Below are 26,285 nucleotides of genomic sequence, written 5' to 3' on the forward strand. Positions count from 1 at the left end.
ATTATTTGGATTGTATTGAGGTTGTTGTTTGGTTACCCCGCCCTTGTTTTGTGTCGTTTATTCGATGCATTTCCCCTTTGTAGCTACTTAGAAAAATAAGGCATGATAGTTGTGAAAGCGTGTCAAGGTCATGAATGGGGGACCTTGGGCTTAGAATACAAGAGCCAACAACATAGCTTTTCACCAAGTTTGTATTTGGCCTAAGAAAGCATTTTTTTTTTTTTTTTTTTTTATATATATATATATGATGTGGCCTTGAAAATTCTTTCCCTTATGCCAGTTTTTAATCACTAGAGTGGGTCCTTGACGTGGGTAGGAGTAGAAAATGTATGATTGATTTACCCAAAAAAAAAAAATACAAAGGGCTCTCTCCATTGCCAAAAGTGGACTGAATTTGCGCATTTTAGTTGGTGAAACTACCCCTTTGTGGCCATTTTTTTCTTTGATTTTATTAAGGATAGTGTCTTAAGACCCAATTTGGTTTGTGTAAGATTTTCGATTTAATAATATCATATTGCATATTGTGTCTAAGAATAGCTATGAGAGGATAACCATCTTCTCACAATATCATCACAAAACCAATACCCTTAACCATCCGGCCATAAACAGAATACCCACTGAAAATTTACTCCAAAAGCTCAACACCACCCAGAATTTACACCAAAAAAATCCAACTCCAAGAACACCCCAAACCGAAACAACAAGAGAATAAAAAAAAAAAAAAAAAAAAAAAAAAAACCAAAATTAAACTTAGCTACAGCCACGAATCAACCCAGAAAATTGACACCCAAGAACAGAACACCAACCAGCCATCAAAACAGCCCAGAAACAAACACCTAATCTCAACCCGTTAGTTAACCGAACAACCCAAAAATCCTCAAGAACACCCAAAAACACAAACCCATTCCAAACGCAACCGAGAATTCCAAAAGTTAAAAGGGAAGATGATTTTACCTACTGGAATGGTTTCTAAGCTCAGAGACCACTGGGTTACACGTTGTTCTGCTACCCATGGCGCTGATCTCTCTCAGCCTGGTTCGCCATTTTTCTAGCACTATTCCGTTCACTCTGTCTCTCTCTCCCCCAACTCGAAGAAGAGAAGAAGGGAAAGAAGGAACGGGGAAGGGAAGAAGGAAGAAAACAGGGAGAGGCAGTTGGTTTCGGTTCTCTCTCCCTCTCCCTCTCGCTCCCTTTATCCCCCTCTCTCGCCCTAACTTTCTCTCTCTCTCTCTCTGGCTCTCTGCACTGTGCTCTCTTTCTCTCTGTTTCTGTGAGAACAAAAAGAAGAAGAAAAGAAGAAGCGGGGGAGAAGAAAGAAAGGGAGAAAGGAAATGAGGAAGGGAAGAGAAAAGAAACGGTGCGTTTAGAACTGAAGGTGGGAGGGGATGGCCGCGGCCGCATGGGTATAGACAAGTACACTTGACCAATAAGTTATCTATAAAAAAATAATAAATAATAATTTTTTTTAAAAAAAAAAAAAAAAAAAACCTTACCCAATAAGTTGTAAAATGATGACTCATGAAGGTGACTCCCTCAAATTTACGCTTATCCATCTTGACTTGACTAGAGTTTACCAAGACTTGTCGAACAAGTTCACAACATTAACAATTAAAACGCACGGTTTCTTTTTTTTTTCCATTCCCACTTTTAACTCGAATACTTCTCTTAAGGCTTTGTTTGGTAATGGGGATGGGGTTGACCCAAATACTGTTCATCACCATTTCCCAAAAAAATTAATATCAAAACATTTTAACTTTTTCACTTTTAGTATCAAATCATTCACTTTTTATTATTATTCAAATAAAAAAATCACTACAAAACAAAACTTTTTCACTTTTCCATACCACTTTTTCATTTTTTTTATACCAAACATTCTTACTTTTTTTCACATCAATCTACATCAATTACAGTGTTTAGGCCATCCCATTTGCCAAACACCCCCTTATTTGCAAACTTCTAACACACTTCTCTTAACTTATTACTTTTAAGCAATAAATATAAAAAAAAAAAACTTTATGAACTAACCATCGTTTTTTAAATAATCGCATAAAGTGACAAATGTGCAGATACATCAAATTACTAAGGTGTGTCAAAAATATTATTTTTCTATCATTCTTTCTAAAATACACCTATTTTCTTAAAAATTAAAACAAATAATTAATAAAGAAACTAAACTATTTTCTATTTTTTTAATTAAAAAAACACACACAAGGGGTGGTCGATTTTTATTTTATTTATTTTAATGTTAGATTTTAAAATTATTTTAAATTTTTGTTTTTAAGAAAATAAGAATATTTTAGGAAGATGACATAAAAATGACATTTTTGGCACACATTGGTAGTTTGATATATCATTTAAGCACACTCATCACTTTATGGCGCTATTTAAAAAACGATTGTCACTTCAAGGTGTGGTCAAACTATCTCCAAGGCCAAATAGCAAAATAGGGTGCTCGAAACCACCCTCGTAGACCTTAAGCCACCCCTATTAGGCTAGAGGTGGTTTTAGCCACCCCCTTCAGCATGTCTAGGGGTGGCTGAACCATCCCAAAGGTAATGGTAACAAGGCGATTAGTAAAATCGGCGAATCGCCTTCGCTACCTGTTTAAGTGGTTAATTAGTAATTATCAATTATTTAATAACCACCGGTTAGTAGTTAAACACTTTTTAAAATGAAAAACTCAAAACAACTTCGTTTCATGTTCGCTAACAACACCGCTCTAGGCGGTTAACCTTTTTTTAACCGCCTTCAAAAATGCTATCCCAAGGGCTATGGGAGTGGTATGACCACCCCTAGTAGGCCAAAGAAAAAAAAAAAATTAAGATTTATTTTTTGGGATGACCGAACTACTCTCAAGGCGATGCCACCCTATTTTGTTTAAAGGAGATAGCTTTTGAATTTATTTATTTATTTTTTAAATTAGTTATATATTTTTTAAAATTTTTAACTTGACACATCGCCACATGTCAATTTTTTATTGGGGTGACGTAGATTTTCGTTAATTTTATGGACACATTTTAAAGGGAAGTACTATTTTCGTTTTTGGTGAAAAAAATAAAAATTTGTTAAACTACATGTACTAAAAACATGTTTAACCCAACTACCCAAGTATAAAATAGTGGTAACACCTAAAATCGCCATAACAAAATATTTCCAATCAGTGCGCAACAGTTGGCCAGCCGTGAGTGACTGTAGATCGTTACCGTTAAAAATATTCCGCTAGATTACTTTATTTTCTTAATCATTTCTCATTCCCCTTCTTTTTACTGAATATAAAATGTGATAAAATTCCCCGGTACAAACTCACACGGAAACCCAAGCAGACCAACTTCAATCCAATTCCATCTCCTACGCAAACAAAAACATCCCCCCGCTTTTTCTCTCTGTTTTGCTGGATGGAGGTTTCCTTTCAATCGAGAGCAACGAAGACGACGACGACGACTGTCCCAATTCGCCAATCCCTAAAACCCTGATTTTCACGCGAGCCATAGAATCCCCGAATTCGGAAATCCAACAAAGATGTTCTCGTGGAATTTTGCCAAGTCGGCGGAGGCGCTGTTCCCAAAGTGGGCCGTCAAGAAGCTGTGCAAGTTCGTGTTGAAGAAGAAATTGGGGCATTTCATATTGGGGGATATCGACCTCGAACAGCTTGACGTGCAGCTCACTGAGGGCACGATTCAGCTCAGCGATCTCGCGCTTAATGTCGATTATCTCAATGAGAAGGTGCGCGTGGTTCTCTCTCTCTTTAAAGAAAAATTTAATAATAATTAGCATTGGAATGAAAGATTTTGCTTTTGTTTTTGTTTTTGTTTTGGGTTAATAGAAAGATTGAGAAATTTGTGTTATTTAAGCTAAGGAGGCTTTTCTGTTCTTTGAGACGGGGCTTAATATTAGCACTTCAATTTTGTTTCACAATGTTGAATTGATGGGTTATTATGGGTTTTAGGATAGTGGGTTTAAAGAATTTGTAACATTGTATACTAGTTTGGAGGATTTAGTGTGCGGTTATGTATTTGTTATAGCAAAGGCTCGGGTTCATGCTGTAAGTTGAAAGATTTTCCTGAGGATGCGTGAAGTTTTATATTTCATTTACGTAATGTAAAATTTTTGTTCAACTTCATTGGATTCGTACTGTTAGAATTTTTTGAATTTTATTTTTGGTAGTTTTTTCATGAACCAAGAACGTAGAGAACGTGAAGGCGGTCCTGATGATCACTGAAGAACACCCGATGCTTGTCTTCACAGGGTTACCTAAAAGAGTATGCAGAAACAAGTAGTGCATGCTTGCCTTAGGGTGGGGGGACTAGCATTTGATCTTGTAAAATTCTGGGTCGATTAGAAATGGAAGGATCTGAAAGAAAAAAAAACCTCTGTCCGTTTCATATGGAGAAGTATTGAATGTGACATTATATGGTTTTATTGAAATACCTAGTCTAAAGAAAGTAGATTTTTATTTTACTTTATAAGTGGTTGAGATATCATTAAAAGTGTAAGGTGTTTCCATGTACACAAGAAGCATACAAGAGAAAACACCTAGCTAAAATGAGAAAAAAGAACAAGAAAAACATGATAACTAACTACTGAAAGAGAAACAAAAGCAGTTATTCAAAGATACAAAGTATAAAAAAATAAATTATTAATCTACTCCAAAGTCTTCTCGGTTCTTAAAACTTCTATCATTTATTTTGCTCCATAAACACGATATCAGACACGAGGGTACCATCTTCTACACAACAACATTTTGAGCGCTACCAGCAGTCCACCAACACACATATAAGTCAACTACTCGTCTAGGGATAACTCAAGACAGCCTAAATTGACTTAAGAAAACATCTCATAAGGCCCCCGTAGTCTCACAATAGAAAAGAAGATGATCCATAAACTCCCAATTCCTTTTACACATACAACACCTATCAACCACGATGGCTTGCCGTTTTCTTAGATTATCCATGGTAAGGATCTTATCTAGGCCGTCGACCAAGCAAAAAGGCCACCATCAAAGGAACCTTAGTCTGCCAAACGCTCTTCCAAGGGAAATGAGAGCCATCATGGCAAACCAAGGCACTGTAGAATGATCTAATAGAGAACAAACCTCTTTTGGAGGGAACCCACCAAAGCTTGTCTTCACCCCTATCTTACTCTAGCTGAATACAACACCCTGAAGAACGAGGCAAAGACATCCACCTTCCAATCATGATCCACTCTAACAAAGCTTATATTCCATTGATTGGAGCCACCCGAAATCTCCAAGTGAGTCACAACAGAAGCATCATTTGCACAAGCAATGCCATATAAATATGGAAAGGCTTCCTTAAAGGCCATATCCCAACACTACGAATAATGCCAGAAGCTAAGCTTGGAGCCATCTCCCACCTCAAATCTAGTATGGCTATAGAACTTTCCCCAATCCCTCATAATATTCTTCCATAATCACAATCCATATGTCCCAAGAGGCTCATTAAAACACCACCCACCCTATGATCTACCAAATTTATAGTCCACCACAACTCACCACCAAGCCTCTCTTTTATGCACATAGTGCCAAATTCATTTCCCTAAGAGAGCATGATTAAACAACATCAATTTTTGGACCCCCAACCCTCCCTCCGAGACTGAACAAATTTTGGACTAGCTTACTAGGTGATATTTGAACTCTTTGCCAAACCCACCCCATAAGAAGTCATATTGAAGCTTCTCAGTACGGTTAGCAACACCCGCCTTATTCAATGGATTGTGGGTCAGTCAAGTAACGAGGAATGCCAGTAGGAGTTTCCGTCCCTGCTGCCCGTAGTGAACGTGAACCTTGAAAGCAGTCTAGGAGTGAATTCGGTAGGAGCTGCTTGCCCAGTCAGAAAGCTAGGCTCTGTCGAAGGAGAAAGATCGAATCTCAGGCCAATAAGCTACGAAACGAAGGAGAGAAAAGAGGGGCATGAAGTACGTAGGTAAATTGGAAAGTGTACTCTTAATAAGGGTGACCGTACCACCCTTAGACAAATCATTTTCCAACTAGCCAACTGACGCTCTACTTTCTCAATAATGTCATTCCAAATAGACTTGGCCTTGTGGGAGGCCCCCAACGGAAGACCAAGATACTTCAAAGGCAAAGGGAAAACCCCACAACCCATAATCCTAGCCAACCCATCCACATCAGCAACATTACCCACATGGGCCAATTATGACTTAGCCAAATTGACTTTCAAGCCCAAGACAGCTTAAAAAAGCACCATAGATGACGAAGATGATTTGGGTCAGCCCCACTAAAAATCAAAGTATCATCCGTAAACAGAAGGTGAGAGATATTTTTTTTTTTTATAAGTAGAAGGTGAGAGATATTAAACCTTGTTCCTACAGAAAAGCCCGATAACAATCCCCCATTCACTATAAAGGAAATCATCCTATCCAAGGTCTCTATCACAATGACAAATAGCAGAGGAGACAGAGGGTCTTCTTGTTCCAAGCCACGGGAGCTACTAAAAAAACCGGTGGGAGTGTCATTAACCAAAATTGAGACCCGCATTGTGGAATTACAATGAGCAATCCAAGAACACCACTCCCCCCCTAAAACCACACCTTCTCAACATGTACATCATAAAATCCTAATTAACATAATCATAGGCTTTTTCTAAGTCTAGCTTAGAAAGAACACCTGGCTCCCCAGATTTTAAATTGGACGATCCATTAATCCAATTTAGGGAAGAAACGAACTCTTTCCATTTTTTTAGGGCTGTCACCCTTAACTTCTTTAGAGGCTTGGAGCAAAGCATGAAAGCCATTGCATTAACGAACAAGCGATGAACGTGCACGCTAGCGTGAAAGCCATTGTGCGACTTAGAAACAATCTTATCCAACACCATCTTTAGACTGTTTGCTAAAATCTTAGCAATAATTTTGTAAATACCTCTCACAAGACTACTTGGACGAAAATCTTTGGGATCAGCAACTCCTAGAATCTTCGGAATGAAGGCAATAAAAGTAGCATTAAGGCTTCTTTTTTTTTTTTGATAAGTAATGATGATGATATAAAAGAGCGCAAAGGGGCGCAACCCATATACACGGGAAGTATAAACTGAGAGCGCCTAGGAGGGAGAGAAATGAAAAAGAAAATCAGAGAAACTAATCACTAAAGGAGCTAGCCAAGCGGCCGTCCAAGAGTAAAGAGTACAGAAGAAGAAATGAGTCAATTCCTCTATGGTCCTAGTGGAATTTTCAAAACATCTAGCATTTCGTTCATTCCAAATGCACCACATAAGACACAGAGGGATCATCTTCCAAACAACCGCGCTTCGAGAGCGACCTCCCGACCACCAACTAGCAAAAAAGGCCCTCACCCGGCTAGGCATGACCCAAAGCAACCCGAACCGCTGAAAAATCATGTGCCAAAGAACACTTGCAAGCTCACAGTGGAGAAGAAGATGATCGGCTGACTCTCCGGTCTTCTTGCACATACAACACCACTCCACAACCACTATGTTCCTCCTACGAAGCATATCATGAGTCAAAATTTTGCCTAAGGCTGCTGTCCACCCAAAAAAAGCCACCCGCTGAGGCGCCTTAGTACCCCATATGCTCTTCCAAGGAAACTCCTCTTGGTTAGAAATGGCCAAGGTCTTATAGAACGATTTCACCTCAAACTTGCCCTTCTTGGACGGCGCCCAGCAAATACGATCTACGTTGCCTAGGGAAACCTTGCAAGAATACAACCGATCAAAAAAAGGAGAAACCAACTCCATCTCCCAATCTTGTACCGATCGTATGAAAATGACATTCCACTCAACAACCCCATTCCTTCCAAAAAAGTTATCCTTCACCCAAGCTTCTTTGTTTCTGGCGATACTGTATAAGCATTAAGGCTTCTTTCAAACTTACTTTAGTATCAAATTCACAAAAAACGTTCATAATGTCTTCTTTTAACACATCCCAACAAGCTTAGAAGAACACCATTGAGTAGCTATCAGGCCCCACGCCTTATCATCATTCATAGCTTTCACTACCTCCAACACCTCCCTTTCCTCAAATTCTCTCTCCAACTAATTAGCCTTAGCCTCACGCATAGAATCATAGGAATGGCAATCCAACAAGGCCGCCAACTAAATTACTCGGTATACAACTTTTTATAAAATTGAACAATGGAGTTCTTCCTCCTATTGGAGTTGACCACTTTATGAAAAAAAAATTTGTACTTATCACTCTCCCTTAACCACAAAGCCCTAGATTTTTGCCTCCAACTCACCTCCTCCATGAGAGTGAATCTCCCTAACTCGCTTACTACTTCTTCCTTCTCTCCTCGTCCCTTAATGTCCTCTCTTCTTCAATGGTATCAACAGCACATACCTCTTCCAAAAGGATCTTTTTCTTTCTCCCTACATCGCCAAACACCTCTTCATTCCATCTCCTTAAATCAACTTTCAAAGCCTTGAGCTTGCTGGCCACAACAAAGCTCGGAGAGCCTTGGAAGTGATAAGAATCCCACCACTGTTTCACCCTATCCACTAAGCAGAAAATATTAATGAATATCACTAATCTTACATGCACACTTGCATAAATATATCTAACGACAAGATTCCCAATAATCATTAACTGACTTTGAGGTCTGTATTGTCTTTTGTAGATAAGGGGAAATCACTATGTAGAACTGTGACTAGAGAAGTTGAGGTTTCTAGTAATTCAACGTCTAGAGGGGTTGCTAAGACCATTTTTGTTCATTGCTTTCTTATTTTGACTCTTAAATGGTTTTTCTTGTCATTATATTGTTTTCTTATGGACATGTTCTTTTTCCCCCCAGCTTGGTGCAGCAGCATCGGTGTTCATAAAAGAAGGATCCCTTGGCTCTTTACTAGTTAAAATGCCTTGGAAGGCTGAAGGTTGTCTGGTTGAGGTAGATGAACTTGAACTTGTGCTTGCTCCCTGTTTGAGGAATAATTCACCAGCCGGAGGTGAAACTTGTAGTTCAGTTCAGGATAGTAATGATGGTCTTCATTCTGACTTAAGAAAGCTTGAACATGACTTGGTGGATGATGCTGCAAAATCTAATTCTGGGGATGTTCATGAAGGTGTTAAGACAATAGCAAAGATGGTCAAAGGGTTGCTTACAAGTTTCCATGTTAAGATAAAAAAGTTAATTGTTGCATTTGATCCATATTTGGAGAAGGATGAAAAGAATACGGGGAGTCACATGACCCTAGTGCTTCGAATTTTAGAAACAGAGTGTGGGACTTCTGTTTCTGAAGATGCCAAGTCAAATGCCAGGGCAAGAGTTGAGAGCTTTCTTGGAATAAGTCAATTGACAAACTTTGTAAAGTTTCAAGAAGCGACACTTGAGCTTCTTCAAATTGATGATGATGACAAAAAAACAAGCTTTCCATGTGTATCTGAAACAAGTGTTAGTGAATATCTTTCAGGGCAGTGTCCCACAAATATTACCACTCCAGTTGTGACAGGGAAAAGAGGTGGATTTTCTGGGAGTTTAAAATTAAGTATACCTTGGAAGAATGGGTCCTTAGACATTCGCAAAGTAGATGCAGATGTTCATATTGATCCTGTAGAATTTAGACTTCAGCCCAGTACAATAAAGTGGCTCTTGCTTTCATGGGAAACTTTGAAGAATCTGGACAAGGATGGTGAGAGTCATATGTGTTACAAGTCAATGGATTCTTCTAATATTAATGCAGCATCCTACTGCCATTCATCAACGCCAGTTTCTACTGCAAACGTTACCAACAAGGTGATACCAAGTTGTGGCCGTTTTTCTGTGGACATCTCGACTTCGGCCCTGCAAGAATCAGTCACTGAAACTCTGCTACCTGGGTCATGTTTAATCTCAGATTGGGTGCCATATTCTGTCCATAAAAATCAGAAAGATGTTATTGAAGGAGAGCTTGATTTTGGGGCAAGGTTAGTAATCTTCTTGTCATATCAATGCTTTTATTAGCACTACGTTAGAGGGAAACTACTGTTGGCACTCCCATCAGAGACTTTTGATTTTGATTTCTGTTTTATTTCTTGCAAATTATATTGGGTCTTACTAAACTGCTCCCCTGTCTCCAACCAAAAAAAAAAAGGAAAGAAAGGAAAGCAAAAGTGATGAGTTTGAGATTGCATTTAAACCTTATGGATTCTCTCTTCCAAAACATTTAGAGTTTCTATTTCATGGATTTTATTCATTATTTTCAACCTATTAATTGTAGCTTTGGTACTTGTTAAAAGCACAATAAGTTTGCAATAAGGGTCATTCTTTCTTTATACCTACATTTTCAGATATAATCTTTTCTAGTAATGCCAAGTATTGGACATATGTAAATCACAACTGAATGTTACAGAGACTCTAATTTGTTTCACACCTATATTTCCTAGTTCTTTCCTTTATTGGTAGTCAAGTATCGTTGTTTCAAATAATGCTAATGCCTCTAGTATTTTATTTTGTTGCCTATGTGCAGTGTCGATGAATTTTTTGAATGTTTTGATGGAATGAGAAGTTCCCAATCAGCATTAGCAAGCAGTGGGATGTGGAACTTGACATGTTCTGTTTTCAGTGCAATTACTGCTGCATCCAGCCTTGCTTCCGGTTCTTTGCATATTCCATCTGGTATGTGCACTTCTCCCCACCACTGTGCCAAATTAGTTTATGCATCGTGTATTAATCTTTTGCATGAAAGTTGTCACATAATATTTTGTTAGTGTTGGTTCTCATGTAATATCTACAAGATTTGCATTCATATTAGTACACAGATTGCATTTTTGACTTGCATATAACTCATGCTACATTTTGACCTCTAGCACTGTGTTTACTTTGCTTGTAAATGGTATTTGGTGCCTGATTGACACCTTGGTGAGGCCAGAATGAATTCGACTTGTGCAAAACCATATATACAGAGCAGGGTCCATTGATATTATTTTTTAGCCTCAAAAGGAGAAACTTGAAAGAAAGGAACTAGAGAAATAGGTCTTTGTCTAAACAGTGTTTGTATCTCAGTGTTTGGGAAATTGGTCTTTGGAAACCACCATTTTCAGTTTCCATCTCAGAGTTTGTTTTTGTTTCCATTTCATTTTGCGGTATAAGTGCAGTTTCTGGCCTGCAGATGAAAGGGGAGGGGGTGGGGGAATTTTCTAGAGTGCCATTGCCATTGTTGGTGCACTTATTAGTTCAATCTTTTGGGAATGATGGTTTCTTATAGATTCTCATTCAAAGATTTATTATATGATAGTTTTTTATTCCAAATAAGTTAAAATTGCTTCTAGACATTTGTAAGTGTAAATTTGATTGGTTTTTTTTTCGTCTTTGATGATTGATTACAGAACAACAGCATGTTGAAACCAGTGTGAAAGCAACTTTTGCTGAAATTTCTGTCGTGCTTTCCTTCCATGATGAAGACCAAAAGCATTTATGCGATCCTGAGGTTGATCAGGTTAATGTTCGTTATCTGGGTGCAGAATGCAGTGGCATTGTTCTTCTTTTGCAGGTAATAAACGGGCTTTGAGAATTTTTAATTCCATTTTGTGTTTTACTTTTGTGCTCTACACTAGTTGTTTGACATGATATTCCTCTACACTCACTCGAAAAGTTTGATAAGGTGTGCAGGTATGTCCTCAAGAAATGAAGTTTGAAGGAATGGTGGATTGTATTGAAGTTTCTGATTACTTCAGCAGCCAAAAAAATGCCATGAACTTTGGGTTGAAGAGGTGTACCGATGATGATAACAGTCAAATTCATTTGATTCATCAACTGCAAGCTGAAGTTCAAGGTTCTCTGCCTCCGTTCGCCTCTCCTGCCAAAGATCCTTATTCAGATGAGATAAATAGTTTAGTTGCTGCAGATTTTCCTTTCGGAAGTAAGGATGGTGTTGTCAAAGTTACATTGCTTAAAAGTTCAGGCGTCACTCATTGCCAATTTTCTGTGAGTTCAAGTTTGTCAGATGGCAGTTTTATGGGGCCAACAACATTTTCATTGAAATTGTCACCTTTTCTTTTGTGGGTGAACTTCCCTCTGATAAATACATTATTGAATCTATCATTGGAAGTGGTAAAATATGTTGAGATGAACAGCAAAAAGAATGAATTTCCACCTGAGGTCTTCAAATGGAAGCAAGTATCACCTCATGGGGATGTTAGAAGAGGTTCTGCTTCTGGCGTGACAACCTTGTCTTCAACAGAAAGGTTGTGTGGTAATATATTAATCCCCAATGCTAGAGTGATACTATGTTTCTCTTTTGAAAATGGAAAGGATAATAGGGGTTACTCTTCCTGGGATCAGTTTATTGTTCTTGATCTTTCATCACCACTGACTGTGGACAAGGGAGCAAATAAAGAGACCAATCCAATATCAGATGCAAGTCTACAGAAAAAACATTCTTCAACAGCCACAAGTTCTTTGCATTTGAATGTTGGTGATCTTGAAATTTACTTGGTCTCTTCTGCAAGTAAAGACGAGTTTGGAATTAATTCCTGTAACATGCAGAATCAGAAATTTTCTTCTCAGAACATTCTGTCTATCACAAATAAAACAGGTTGTCTTTCTGTCATCAGTATGATTTGGCAGGAGGGTCAAGTGACTGGTCCTTGGATAGCAAGGAGGGCAAAGTTCTTAGCCACATCAGAGGAATCAAGGAGTAGATATAAATTTGTGGGAAAGGGTTTTGAGTTTGCTTCTGCGTCTACTGTGAAAGATATGGAAGATTTAAATTCTCAAACTCGACAAGAGATGATTCTGAGCTCTGTATTCTTCTTGCATGTTCATTTATCTCCTGTTACAATTAGTCTTGGCAGTTCTCAGTACAAAGACTTGCATGGTCTTTTAAACCAGGTGATAAATGGATTGGCATGCATGGATTCTGATACTGCCAATTCTAGGGTTGGATCTTCTGTGTCTCAAACATCAGTTCTTGTGGACTGCGATTCTGTAGAAATATTAATTAGCCCAGATGCAAAGGAGAATATTGGAGGTTCAATGCAGAGTGAACTTCCTGGATCATGGTGTGGTCTGAAACTGAAAATTCGGAAGTTTGAATTGCTGTCAGTCTCAAATATTGGAGGTATTAGGGGTGCCAATTTTTTTTGGCTAGCCCATGGAGAAGGCAAATTGTGGGGTTCTATCCATGGGGTTCCTGATCAAGAGTTTCTTCTAATCTCATGTAGCAATTCTACCATGAAGCGTGGTGATGGAGGAGGTTCCAATGCATTGTCAACTAGATTGGCTGGTTCTGATATTGTATACCTGTGGGAGCCAGAGAGTGTTCATGCTTGTACAACTGTAAATGTCAGATGTGGCACACTTGTTGCTGTAGGTGGTCGCTTGGATTGGTTAGATGCAATATCCTCCTTTTTCAGTTTACCCCCTACCGAGATTGAGCAAGCAGGTGACAATAGTATGCAGAAGGGGGATTTTAATGCATCAAGTGGATCTTCTTTTTTTCTTAACTTGGTTGATATTGGATTGAGTTATGAGCCCTACTTAAAGAATTTGGGGGCTGGGAGTGAAGTTCTTGATTCGAGTTCTCCTTCTTCTAGTGCCAAAGAACAAAAATTTGTGGGTGAGCAATATGTTGCTTGTCTTCTAGCTGCATCTTCTTTAAATCTATCAAATTCAACTGTGGCAAAATCAATTGACAATGAATGCAAAATTAGAGTGCAAGATCTTGGGCTTCTGCTTTGTACAGTGTCAGGGCCTGAGAATATTGGTGGCACTTACAGTGTGGAACATCTTCATGAGGTTGGCTATGTTAGAGTTGCTCGGGAGGCACTCATTGAAGTTATCTTGAGAACTAACTGTAAGAACGGCCTCCTCTGGGAGGTGGAATGTTCTAAATCTCACATTTATTTGGAGACTTGTCATGACACCACATCCGGACTGATTCGTTTGGCTGCTCAACTCCAGCAATTGTTTGCTCCTGATGTGGAGGAATCGGTTGCGCACTTGCAGGCTAGGTGGAACAATGTTCAGAGGGCACAAGAGAGGAACGATATCAATGATGAAGCCAAAATCTTCAGTGGTGATTCCATGCCATCAACTTCTCAAGTGCATGCTGCAAGTGAAGTTACAAATAGTGAACCTGGATTGGTTGGATTGATGGATGAGATATGTGAGGATGCATTTCACTTTGATAACAATCATACGAACCAATTTGATTCTTGTGAGTCTCGCATTTGTGTTTCACTTGATGAAAGCCTTCTAGGAGATGCACATAGCTTAAATATTGAAAACCCTGAAATTTTATCTCATGATTTGTCCTTCAATGGGTCGGTGCCTGTAGTGGGATTGGATAGTAGTCAAACCTCATTTTTAGAAGAAGATTACTTTCCTGAGTTTATAGAAGGCTATTGTTTATCTGAGTTGCGCTCTTTGTCTGAATTGTCTATAAGCAGACAATCTTTGCATGAGATACCTAAATGCAGATCCACGAATGTGGGGAATGGAGATCTTGGAAAAGGAAATAATGGATGGTATGGGGATGCCTTTTTAAGAATTGTAGAAAACCACATTTCAGAAGCAAGTGAGCAAAGTAGTGTGAAACGACTTATGGCAGGCAAGCGTCCTTTTATTGACAATACAAGACATGATGATATTGGAAAGGTTACAGGGCGTGTACTTTTAAAGGACATTAACATCAAATGGAGAATGTATGCTGGTTCTGACTGGCATGATTCTAAAGACAACGGTGAGGATTCTAATAATTATCGTGGGAGGGATAAAACTGTATGTCTGGAGCTTTCATTATTAGAGATGGAATTACAATACGACGTTTTCCCAGCTGGTGGAGTATGTGTATCTAAGCTTTCTCTTTCAGTTCAAGATTTTCATCTTTACGATATGAGCCGGAATGCACCATGGAAACTGGTAATGTTGAAATTATTGTGTTTTTTTATACGAGTATCTATACCGCTTGTCTTTTTTGAACACGGTCTGAAGGTTTCTTTACTTTTTGAATTGGAAGGTGCTAGGATATTATCACTCAAAAGATCACCCTAGGGAATCCTCCTCAAAAGCATTGAAACTGGACTTAGAAGCTGTCAGACCAGATCCTCTAATCCCTCTCGAGGAGTATCGGTATGTCCTCTGTTTTATTTGAATTCTTCTTTACTTTCTCGTAGAATGCTATTATATGTTCTATTCTATCTTAAAAGTTTCATTTTTTAGTTGAAGTTTTGTACTAGGCTTACATTAGTGGTTCGAGTGTATGCAAGAACCACCTCTTGCATATATATATATATACACTAGGTTTTGCATAAAAGCTTTCAAACTAATCCATGCTCATATGTATGGTATAATGATAGCAACAATGTCTTTGCTTCTCCCCTCATATGTATACCATAATACTCTTTTCTACCTCATGTTAGGTTTGCTAACTGGTATTGAAGTTCTGTCATTAATAATGCTCAAGACTTTCTCCACACCACCCCCCCTTTCAATGTTTAATTATAAATGTAGATGGAGATGGCGTGGTTTACAGTGGTTATCACAATGCTTGTAGTTATGATTGCTGGTTCTTGTCGTTTTTCCTTTCAGGTTACGCATTGCTTTCCTTCCCATTCTATTGCATCTTCATCAGTCCCAACTTGATTTTCTCATCAACTTTTTTGGGGCAAAGAGCTCATCAGTTGACCAGTCTCCTGCTTGTTATCAAGATTCGGATGCTTCAAAATTGTTGCAGGACCAGAGAATTGCAAATGAGGCATTGCTTCCTTACTTTCAGGCAAGTTGTTTGATTATAACTTATTTATCTATGCTAGATATTTCTGTATTGTCTCTTTTTTTTTTGGCCAGTGTGCCTTTGGTTTTTGTCTATTATGAGTTGTGTCCATACTCTTTATGTGGAAGATATTTTTGTGATTAGTTAGATTAATGTAAAGTGTAACAAAAGCTGTACAGAATAAAAATTAATTTAGTCATGCAGTTCCTATTTATACAGGAGAGATGGCAGTGCCCCCCTCTTCTATTGGCTGTCTTTGCTCAGTTCTTGTTTGTCTAAATTATCAGATTATTTGCTTTTCAATAGTTATGATAGTCAACTTTGCAATTCGAGTAAAACTAGGACTCCTTATTATGCTGGATAACTCATATTTCGTTTGTTCATCGAGTGTATTTGTTTTTGGTGATAGTCAAAGTCTATGTACTGAATGTACTAAATTTTGTTTCAGAAATTTGATATATGGCCCATTCTTGTTCGGGTTGACTACAGTCCCCGCAATGTTGATCTCGCAGCTCTAAGAAGCGGGAAGTATGTAGAACTTGTAAATCTTGTCCCCTGGAAGGTAAATTTTGCAGTCTTAGTAATAATTTTGAAAGTAGTCATCAGGGTTTGATTCCTCTTGGGTGTGTGAGTAAATTTAGCAAGCCAAAAAAAAAAAAAAAAGTAGCTGAAGCTTGTGAATAAGAGATGTGTGAATGGAATGTCTGATCATACTTAACTAAATTGAAGCAGGGGGTTGAGCTACAGCTGAAGCATGTCCATGCTGTTGGCATCTATGGCTGGGGCAGTGTTTGTGAAACAATTATAGGGGATTGGTTGGAAGATATTTCACAAAACCAGGTTAAGCATTCATTGTAATGATTAGGAATATAACAATTCTGTTGGCCATTTCTTAACTATTGTGTATCAAAAGTAAATTATTATATTTCTACAATGTAGGTCCATAAAATATTGCGAGGCCTTCCTACTATCCGATCATTGGTTGCTGTTGGTTCCGGTGCTGCGAAGCTGGTTTCTATGCCAGTTGAGAACTACAGGAAGGATCGGAGAGTACTCAAGGGAATGCAAAGAGGTAAACAAAAATTTATGAATACCCTAACCATAAAATCTTGGTTCCTTCATCGTGGAAGCCCAAACACCTACTGATTTTTGGATATTTTGGGATTTGATTATTAGTTGGTTATCATTGGTAGTAGAAATAAAATATTTTTTCTCCTGATGGAAGAGGGACCTGACCTGTTATTTGAAGTGCTACTGATCTGAGTCAAACTTTGTAGTGAAGTCAACAAAGCCTTTTTCTAAGACTTGTTGGCAATGAGAGTCCTTTGCTGCTATTCAGCTTTATCTGTATAATTGTTTCAGCTGAATCATGACAGATTTTCTTCTTTTGAGTTTTGTTCTTCTTTTTTTTTTTTTTGGGACCGGGGGGGGTGGAAGAGAGAGAGGGACTACAGCAAATCACCAATTCCACTGAATGCTTCTATCGTTAAAGATTGTGTATGGCTATGTTCAGATGCTTTGAAGGCTGTAGTAAATGGTGAAATGCTTCAAAGAGTTGAAAATAAGCATAAATCAGAGATTCCAATCGTGGGAGGGATTTGGTTCAAACTTGTCCTACTTGAGTCAACAAAGCGTTTTTCTAAGACTTGTTGGCAAAGAGATTCTTTTGCTGCTGAATCTATGAGGGAAAAGTTATGAACGTTCTCCGTTTCCTACTAAGCTAAAAGCTCTGGACAGTCTGTTTTGGGAGGGAGGGAGAGGGCCAACTGGTTTTCTAAGAATGTATATGTTTTTTTCCTTTAGACTCTGGAGAACATGCTTTAGTTATTGTTTATCCAACTATTCTGTCAGCTGTCCAAATTCAGTATCATACTAAGCTAAAAGCTATGAAAAATTTTCTTTTCATCTGCAGTGAATCACTATTACTGAAGCTATGGTAACTTCTGTTATTATTGTTGTCGTGCTTCCATTGCTCACCTAGGCATTGCTTCCAGGAGTTTGGAAGCTCATAGGTGAAGCACTGGCCATGGTATGCTCTGGTACTGTTTAACTATGTGCAAAGCAGTAGCCATTGTGATGCCTAAGTGACACTTTGATTCACTACGTGATGTTAATGATATCAGTACACACCATTTCTCATCTTAATAACACTCTGATCTGCATGCACATTATTTTTATGATATAGGATTCCATGATGCACGTCTCTATGTTACATTCAAGTGTTAATGGTTGCTTTAGTTATCTGATATGATGTTTGATTTGAGAGATAAGATTAGACAACAAGAAGATTCTAGGTTTGTTCTTAATTGTTTATAGGAGTATGGTTGAGGGTTGCTTGTTTACGTTATAGATTTTTTTTTCATAAATAACTCATTTCATTGATAAGCGTACATGCAACCTTAGTACACATATGTATACAAAGAAATCTTCTCGTAAATGCTAAAAGAACAAAAATCCGCAAAATCAGAGAAGTCAGAAAAATGAGAAATATTATAAGCCCCTATCCAACTAAAAATTGATTTAACTAAGATGTTCTTGAGCTCTTTCTTGGTCCTCACGATCTTCAAGACATCTTGCATTCTGCTCTCCCCATATGCTCCACATTAAGCACAATGGGGCTATCCTCCACATATATAGCATTGAACAACTACCCTCTCCAACAATCTAACAACTGTCTAACCCTTGTAGACATAATCCATTGGACTCCAAAGAGGGTAAAGATCACACTCCATAATTCTCCTGCCACTTTGCAGTGGATAAAAAGATAATCAATAGATACCCCGCTTCTCTTACACATGCAATATCATTCTACCACTATTACTCTTCTCTTTCTCATATTATCCAAGGTCAAAATCTTACCTAGCATTGTCCACAAAAAAAAAAAAAAAAAACTCACCCTCAAAGGGACTTTAACTTTCCAAATACTCCTCCAAGGAAAAGAACCCTCAAAAGTAGATAGGTTGAAAAAAAAGACCTCACCTCAAACTTCTTCATCTTTGAAGGAATCTACCGAATGCAATCCTCGCCACCTTGTCTCCATATGAGGGAATATAACACCAAAAAATGCAAGCACCAAAGCTGCCTCCCAATCTTGTACAACTCTTACAAAAGATAAATTCCACTGAATAACACCATTGGAAACCTGCATCCTGTCCATAACCCACGCCTCCTTTTTTTTTTTGATAAGTAAATTGTATATATCAAAAAAAAGCGCAATGCGCCTCTAAGTACACAAGAGAGTATACATAGGTAGCCCAAAAAAACCCAAAAAACAGACCCAAAGAAACCCGACCCAACTATAACCACCACCAAACGAAAAACCAAAGCAAGAACCCAAAAAACCCAAACACTGAAGCCCACAAACCCACCACCAGCCCTAAAAAAATACCAGAACCCTAATGCACCTCTGGAGGAAAGGAGAATGCATTTTTGGTTCCAACACAACCCCGACGGCGATAGTACCGCTTCGGAGAAAGTCTCTCTCTAACCTCATAGTTGATGGAGCATTCTAAATTCTTGATTTCCCGCTTCCCTTTTGCCTTACAACAAGCAATACTAAATAATTCCATTAAAGCTTCCTTCAATGGGTGATCGCCACACCAAATATCATGCCAAAACTGAATTTTAGACCTATCTCCCATTTCATATATGATCAATCTCGAGAAAGCTCCCCACCCTCTCCTAATATGTTTCCACACTCCAACACCAAATGGCCTCACTACCTCCTTAGAACACCAACCACCGCTCAAACTATCATATTTTGCTTCCACAACAAAACGCCATAATGCATCCCTTTCCGTAGCATACCGCCTTAACTATTTACCCAACAAGGCTTGATTAAACTTAATCGAGTTTCGAACCCCCAAACCACCATATTGCATAGGAGAACAAATCATCAACCCTTAAACTAGGTGGAATTAAACTCCTTTTTGATACCGCCCCATAAAAAATCTCTTTGCAGTTTCTCAATTCTATTTGCCACACTCAAAAGGAATAGGAAACAAAGACAAATAATATGTGGGTAAATTGGACAAAGTACTTTTGATCAATGTCAACCTCCCTTCGATAAAGCAAGCTTCTTCCAACCTGCCAACCACCTTTCCATTTTTTTCTAAATACCATTCCATTGAGAAACTGACTTGTATGGTGCCCGCAATGGAAGTCCCTAATATTTCATTGGTAACAGAGCCACCCTACTCCCCTTTTTTTTGTTTTTTCCAAACTGTCTACCTCATCCACCTCTCCAATAGGAATGATTTTTGACTTCAGCAAATTATTCTTCAACCCCGAGACTGCTTTAAAACATAAAAAAGACATCTCAAATTCCGAAGACGTTCACTATTTGCCTCTCAAAAATGATCAAGGTGTCATCTGCGAACAACAAGTGCAACATGACCATTCCTGCAGCATTTCTCAAGCCTACTGTAAAGCTATCTACGAGACCCCTATCTACTATGGCCGACATCATCCTACTCAGAGCCTCCATAACCACTACAAAAACAAAGGTGATAACGAATTCCTTTGTCTTAAACCCCGAGTACTACTAAAGAATCCAGATGGGGCTCCCTTTATTAAAATTGAAAATCGAACCATAGAAATACAAAGGCTATCCATGCTCTCCATTTCTCCCCAAAGCCACTTTTTTCCAACCAAGTACAACAAGAACTCCCAATTCACATGAGATACAATTTGCATAATAAGCCCATTACCCCTAATCTGAGTCAACTATCAATACCCTCATTTGCAATCAAAACCGAATCCAGAAATTGTCTCCCCTTAATAAATGCATTCTAAGAATTTGATATGATCTTCTCCAACGCCTGTTTCAGTCTGTTCGCTAGAACCTTAAGATATTATTTTCTACAGAGCACCAGATTGAGCATTACGCTGTGGCTATCCTGATTTTCTTTTTCTTTTGGTGGCTAGATATCAAGTTCTGTTTTGATAACTGAAAAAACGTGTGTCCATTTTGCAATTATTTGGATGAAATCAATTCTAATCACCATCTTTGATGTTATACTTCCCTTTTGTATGCTCATATGAATTATTGATCAATTGTTTATTTTTTATGATTGCAGTGTAACTCAACTCAAATTCCACCAAACCTTAATAACACGAATTGTTGATACTCTTGATATTTGGAGGGTAATAATAAATAACTCTTGATAATGACACAAGTATATACATTTTTTTTTTTTTTTTTTTGCTCAGGTACAGTTGCATTTCTTAGAAGCATTTCACTTGAAGCTGTTGGACTTGGGGTACATTTGGCAGCAGGGGCTCATGACATTTTACTCCAAGCTGAGTATATTCTTACCAGCATTCCTCCTTCTGTATCCTGGGCTGGACAAAGTAAAATGAAGACAAATGTAAGGTCTGATCAGCCTAAAGATGCCCAGCAGGGACTGCAACGGGTAAAATTTCCATGTCTGTCTTGTTAATCACTCCTTGAGCAGCTTGTAATACTAAAATTGTATTATGTTTGTACATTTAAAAGATATAGTAAATGTGTGTATGCTTGTGCACTTAAACATGTGGAAACTCGTGTCTCTTATAAACTTATCCATACAAACCTTGATCATCGATCTGCACATTTCAACATTAATTCGGAGGAATAGGTTTCAAGGAAGAGACTCCTAGTTGCTGCAATTAGCATTAGGAGCACATCAAGTTACTTGTGGGATTTCAAGGGCAGTTTTTTCCTAATATTATTTCAATGGACTTATTGTAAATCTTTTTAAAGCAATTAAGTGCAACAGAATAAATGTCCTGTACCCAGAGATCTTAGTCGTCAATGCAATATATCAAAGATTTGTCTTTGTCAAGAGCTGGCTAGAGGTGTTAGATTTACTGTACAAGGTGTATTATCGTGACATAATTGGAGTTTCAGATGAAGATATTGCACTTTAAAATTCAATTACGTTGTTTAATTTCCCTTTTCCTTTTTTTTTTTTTTTGGGGGGGGGGGGGAAATGTGACTTTATTTGTTGCTTATTCCATGCATTGTATATACTTGTTTTCCTTTCCGTGTCTTCCACGATCAATTTACCTCAAGTTAATTCTTTTACTAGCCTTAAGTTGAATGTATAGGTCGTCCTGTTTGAAATTTGTAAGTGTAACCATCCTTTCTGGATCAAGCTTGAGAATTATCTTGATTTTGAGAGCTATAACTTTCAATATAATATCAAGGTACTTCATGCTCATGCAATCCTCTCCCCTTACCACAAAAAGTTGCTTTCGATGGATCAGAGTCATGTAGGCAGATCTGGACCTCTTATACACTAGGGCTTCATTAATACATTTTAAGGGAATTCATTCTTATTATCTGAGAGTTATTCTTCATTTATTAAAAGCATTTTTGGATGTTGAAATCATGTTACTGATGGATGATGATAAGTAGTTATCTGTTTGGAAAAAGATGTGTACTGTGCTTTCTTTAGAGATGGTTCTAATGTTCTTGAGTTAACACAGGCTTATGAAAGCCTTAGTGATGGCTTGGGAAAATCTGCTTCTGCCTTGGTTCGGACTCCCTTGAAAAATTACCAGCGTGGAGCTGGTGCCGGATCTGTTTTGGCATCTGCTATTCGGGCAGTTCCTGGTGCTGCTATAGCTCCAGCTTCTGCTTGTGCAAGTGCTGTACATTATACTCTTCTTGGCTTCAGAAATAGGTTGGTTACTATTTTGAAGTTATTTCATTTGTTCTGACATTTGTTTCTCAGTATACTTGCTTTTAAATGTCTACAACCTAAAATTAACTGATGTGATTCATGCGTGCAGCCTGGATCCTGAGCGTAAGAAAGAGTCCATGGAGAAATATTCGGGTCCCACTCAGTCACGGAAAGAAGATGAATGGTGCAGCTATTATTTCTATTATAGGATTACAACATATATGTTCACTTGGCTTCTGTAATTTATTTCTTGCTTATAATAACCACAGTATTTCTTCTTTAAATTATTGCAGAGGGTATATCTTGACTGATCTAGTAAAAAACTAATGCTTTCCCATCCATAAAAGGGTGGTAAAGAGCTCTCTTTGTAGCTGTGAAGGTGCCCATGTATCATGTAAGTTAGATTCTTTCAGAATTCCTTTTATTTTTTCTTATTTGTCAGCTGAATTGCTTGCATATAACCACTGGCATAGTACACCATTTTCTACCTGATTCTCAGAGCTGTTATGCAGGGTTTATTGGATGCAGGTGTACAGTTAAGGAAACTACCAATTAGATTCTTTCCCGTCAGGATAAGACAAGACGGTAATTTTGTAGAAACTGTAAATATCCAATGGTTCTTATAGCTTTTTATCCACCCCAAGAAGCCCTTGTAATTATAGCGATCAAATAGGCATATTCAGTTACACGTTGTAATTCTTTTAAAGCCTCAATTATGCTGAAAGCTGCTTTTATTGTACATAGTTCAGCAAATCTTGTTTTCCTATCTAGAGAGGTTTGATCATTATTTACATCTATTATTACAAATACCTTGTGAAAATACCATTGATAGTGCAGTGTTGATCAAACTCCCCCCTCTCCCCCCGTTCTCTCGTTTGTTTTAATTTTATTTAGAAGTGTTTCTGGATAATGTAATTGGTAAATCGAAGGTTTTCTTTATTCTTTATTCTCTTTTTGAGTGGTATGTCTCCAAGGTGTTGGTGTATACATTCTAGAATTATTGATGAATGTCAACAGGATCAGCCAAGTACCAACCAGCCTCTGGTGTGGTATATATGTCTCCCACTTTAATTGGAAGAGACTTGCTATTCCTCCACTCCATTGCCTATTCATCTTTTTTTCAAATTCACCGTTGGATCTGTAGGACCTACAAATTTAATGGTAAATTTGGAAAAAAAAACAAAAAAAAAGGATGGAGATGGAAAAATAATATTTCTCTAATTGAAAAGGGTGGGTGAGCCACAGGGGTTAGCTCAAGTGGTAAGAGCTTTGGTCTTTGTGGTAGTTCATCAGGTCCAAGGTTCGAATCCCCTTGAGTGCAAACAATTCTTTGGGGCTAGCCTGCCAACAAAGTCAGAGTATTATCCAATTTGTGTGAAGAGGATGCTTTACACGGGTTTGAGGTTTACGTAACAGGGGTGGGTATACAAAGTGGCCTTGTCTTGGAGGGGTTTGTAAAAAGTTGGTGAGTTCGGAATTCAACTCGTTTGAATCTAACCCCATTGGTAACTTAGTTACTCACTACCTATATATGTATAAGAGCTTGGAGAGAGATCTTTCATATCTTTGGAGATCCACCCAAAGATTTTAGCCTTATAAAAAGAAAACTGATTATTGAATCCATTTTCACGCTGGTTAATCGTATATTATATATATATTCATTGATGAGAGATGCTAGATTTTATGTATGATTTGCCAATGGCCGCTTGAAATTATTATCAGCTCATGTGATTGTAATTATATATTGAAATGATATGCAATATTGCTGGGGATTATACAAATGGAACAACTCAATTGCAGGCTTCTAATTTACCCGTTTCTCAGAATTTTCCAAAAGCAAAAGCAATTGACAGAAGGTTTCATCTCACGCAGCTTCGGAAGGAGGTGAGGAAGGGGGACTGGATCTCAGTTCCCAGGCTTGTAAGCATCAAGAAAATTACACAGAAAAAATGAATAAGAAATAAATAGACAGATTACATTAATGAATACTGCTTAATACACACCTTCAAGTTCTCAACAGCAAACATTTTGTACAGAACAAAAAACAGCCTACCCTTCTTTTTTCCAATGGGAATAAAGGAGAGGAGGGGGTTATTTTAGTCAAAATGGAAAGATAATACCAAGAGTTAGAAGCAAAAAAAAAAAAAAAAAGTTTAAATCCAATCTTAACATACATTAGGGAACCCACTCTTTGTACAATAGCTTCAAAATTAGCTCCCCTAGATCGATCCCTTTGAAAATTGTCACTGCTACTTCTTAACCCTCCTTCATGGCCTCAAAAACTAGTTCCTGTAACAAACAAATCAGTTTATCATCAGGTTTAATTGTAATCAAAACAGAAATATATTCGCTTACCCTAATTCTCTTATAAATATGAATTATTTGAATTGTAAATATCATCAAGCAATAAGAGTGAAAATGTAACCCTATTAGACTCTTTCCTAGTAGTGGACGTAGGTATCTAACACCGAACCACCCCAAAATTCTCCCGTCTATATTCTTTTATTTCAATTTTAATTATTATAAGTTTTTTCATGGTATCAAATCCTTATTCTTGTTTTCTTCATTTTCCCGACTGTGCCTCCCTTTTGGGATTTTTCACCGCTGTTCGATAACATTTTGCCTCAAGATTCTTGTCTTCCAAGAATCCAATCTACAAAACGCCTATAATATATTCTAACAATAATGGTGTATATATATATAAACTCAATCTCCATTAATTCCAGTAATGTATTTTCAGCTTATTTACCTGTGTTTTCTTGCTAACAAAGAGCTCCTCATGAACCAATGAAGGCATCTTCTCTTCGACTACAGTTTCCAGCACCTCATGCTGATGATGATGATCACTTTTATCATATTTTTTACCCTTTTTGAGGCCCAGCCGCTCTCTCCACCGGCTTGAATTCTTCCTTGGAAACACCTCCTCATAATCATCATCAACAGAGAGCAATTCATCTCTTAGAGTCATCTTTCTTTGCTGGTTGGTGCTGCAACCATTCTTTACAGGCAACAGCATGCCCTGAAAGAACACCTCATCTGCAGATATCATGGTGTAGTTTTCTGCACAGAATTCGAATTCTGAGGAAACTGGAGCTTCTCTGTAGATGTTTTCATGCTTGGTTGGCTGCTGAATGTCTGCAAAGTCATTGGAGAAGGAGATTCTTGGGTCTACAGAGGAACTAGTCCAAAGACTTTGCTGCTGCTCTGTGTTGAACATGTTTGTGCATGGCATCGACATATTTCTTCTGACCAAACACCCACATTACATATACCTTTTTAACATAGAATCCACATGCAGATGTCTGTATTTTTTTTGGATTATGGTTTGTTTTATGTGTGTGTTTGGTAGACATGTTCATGTTACTTAGATTTGTCAGTTTGTGATTAATTTAACAGTCATGCCACTATGCCAGTAAGACAAGTTTTAGCCGAACACTTTGACTAATTTGTTGCTTTTTCAGTACTTTTGATTAGAATAACCATTGATTATGAAGCTTCCATGTTCATGCCAACTTGGATGGGAGAAAAGCTCGCCTTCCCCAGATCTCTCCTCAAACTACTCCATAGATTTCTTGTAAGCTAATTGTAAAAAGATGGTTATGTGTGTTTTCTATCTTTTGTTTTTGTTGAGGTGCAACAATGTCACTCTGCTCACTTGGACAGCTCTTATAACATGCATTGTAGGATGCGATTTCAAATGCCGTAAAAGGATTTGGCTTCTTTCACTGAACACTAATTGATTTTTAGATGAGATGGTCAAATGTTCGATCCAACTGTTTTCTTTTCTCTTCTCAAGACAAATACATTAACAAACAACACGAAACACTTTCTAAAATATAAAAACTATTTTTCACATTTGTGTCACATTAAAACTGTTAGAATCTTTAGTCACTACAACAACAAAAAAAAAAAAACAAATGTTAGGGACGCTCTGGAA

General features: G+C 37.9%; 2 protein-coding genes across 3 annotated transcripts; one reads left to right on the forward strand and one right to left on the reverse strand.

Annotated features, from left to right (window-relative positions):
- The first annotated feature begins 3,296 nt into the window (after positions 1–3,296).
- LOC132171891 (autophagy 2) lies at positions 3,297–23,294 on the forward strand. 2 transcript variants are annotated; one of them, XM_059583306.2, is made up of 15 exons: positions 3,297–3,723; positions 8,783–9,891; positions 10,434–10,582; positions 11,293–11,456; positions 11,576–14,827; positions 14,925–15,037; positions 15,497–15,683; positions 16,129–16,242; positions 16,413–16,520; positions 16,620–16,752; positions 20,892–21,094; positions 22,152–22,348; positions 22,458–22,532; positions 22,642–22,742; positions 22,861–23,294. In XM_059583306.2, coding segments are annotated over exons 1-14 (6,009 nt in total). In that variant the 5' UTR covers positions 3,297–3,519; the 3' UTR covers positions 22,643–22,742; positions 22,861–23,294. The 2 variants fall into 2 exon arrangements, with proteins under 2 accessions (XP_059439289.2, XP_088369235.1); XM_088513109.1 differs by having other exon boundaries at positions 22,877–23,294.
- Positions 23,295–24,567: 1,273 nt separating this feature from the next.
- Positions 24,568–25,586, reverse strand: LOC132168440 (uncharacterized). Its single transcript, XM_059579426.2, has 2 exons — positions 25,098–25,586; positions 24,568–24,637 (listed from the first exon to the last, which is right to left on the reverse strand). The coding sequence occupies exons 1-2, from the start codon at positions 25,584–25,586 to the stop codon at positions 24,605–24,607; spliced, it is 522 nt and encodes a 173-aa protein (XP_059435409.2). The 3' UTR covers positions 24,568–24,604.
- Positions 25,587–26,285: the final 699 nt, after the last annotated feature.

This window comes from Corylus avellana, chromosome 2 (genome assembly GCF_965113065.1).
Source record: "Corylus avellana chromosome 2, dhCorAvel1.hap1.2, whole genome shotgun sequence".
Taxonomy (NCBI): Eukaryota; Viridiplantae; Streptophyta; class Magnoliopsida; order Fagales; family Betulaceae; genus Corylus; species Corylus avellana.

Bases quoted from the DNA above. Each gene is read 5' to 3' on its own strand.
- LOC132171891 (XM_059583306.2), top strand. From the start codon at position 3,520: ATGTTCTCGTGGAATTTTGCCAAGTCGGCGGAGGCGCTGTTCCCAAAG. The intron at 15,038-15,496 runs GTATGTCCTCTG...TTTTCCTTTCAG, and splicing joins ATCCCTCTCGAGGAGTATCG to GTTACGCATTGCTTTCCTTC. The intron at 22,349-22,457 runs GTTGGTTACTAT...TCATGCGTGCAG, and splicing joins CTTCTTGGCTTCAGAAATAG to CCTGGATCCTGAGCGTAAGA.
- LOC132168440 (XM_059579426.2), bottom strand. From the start codon at position 25,586: ATGTCGATGCCATGCACAAACATGTTCAACACAGAGCAGCAGCAAAGT. The intron at 24,638-25,097 runs GTAAATAAGCTG...TGTTTGTTACAG, and splicing joins TTGTTAGCAAGAAAACACAG to GAACTAGTTTTTGAGGCCAT.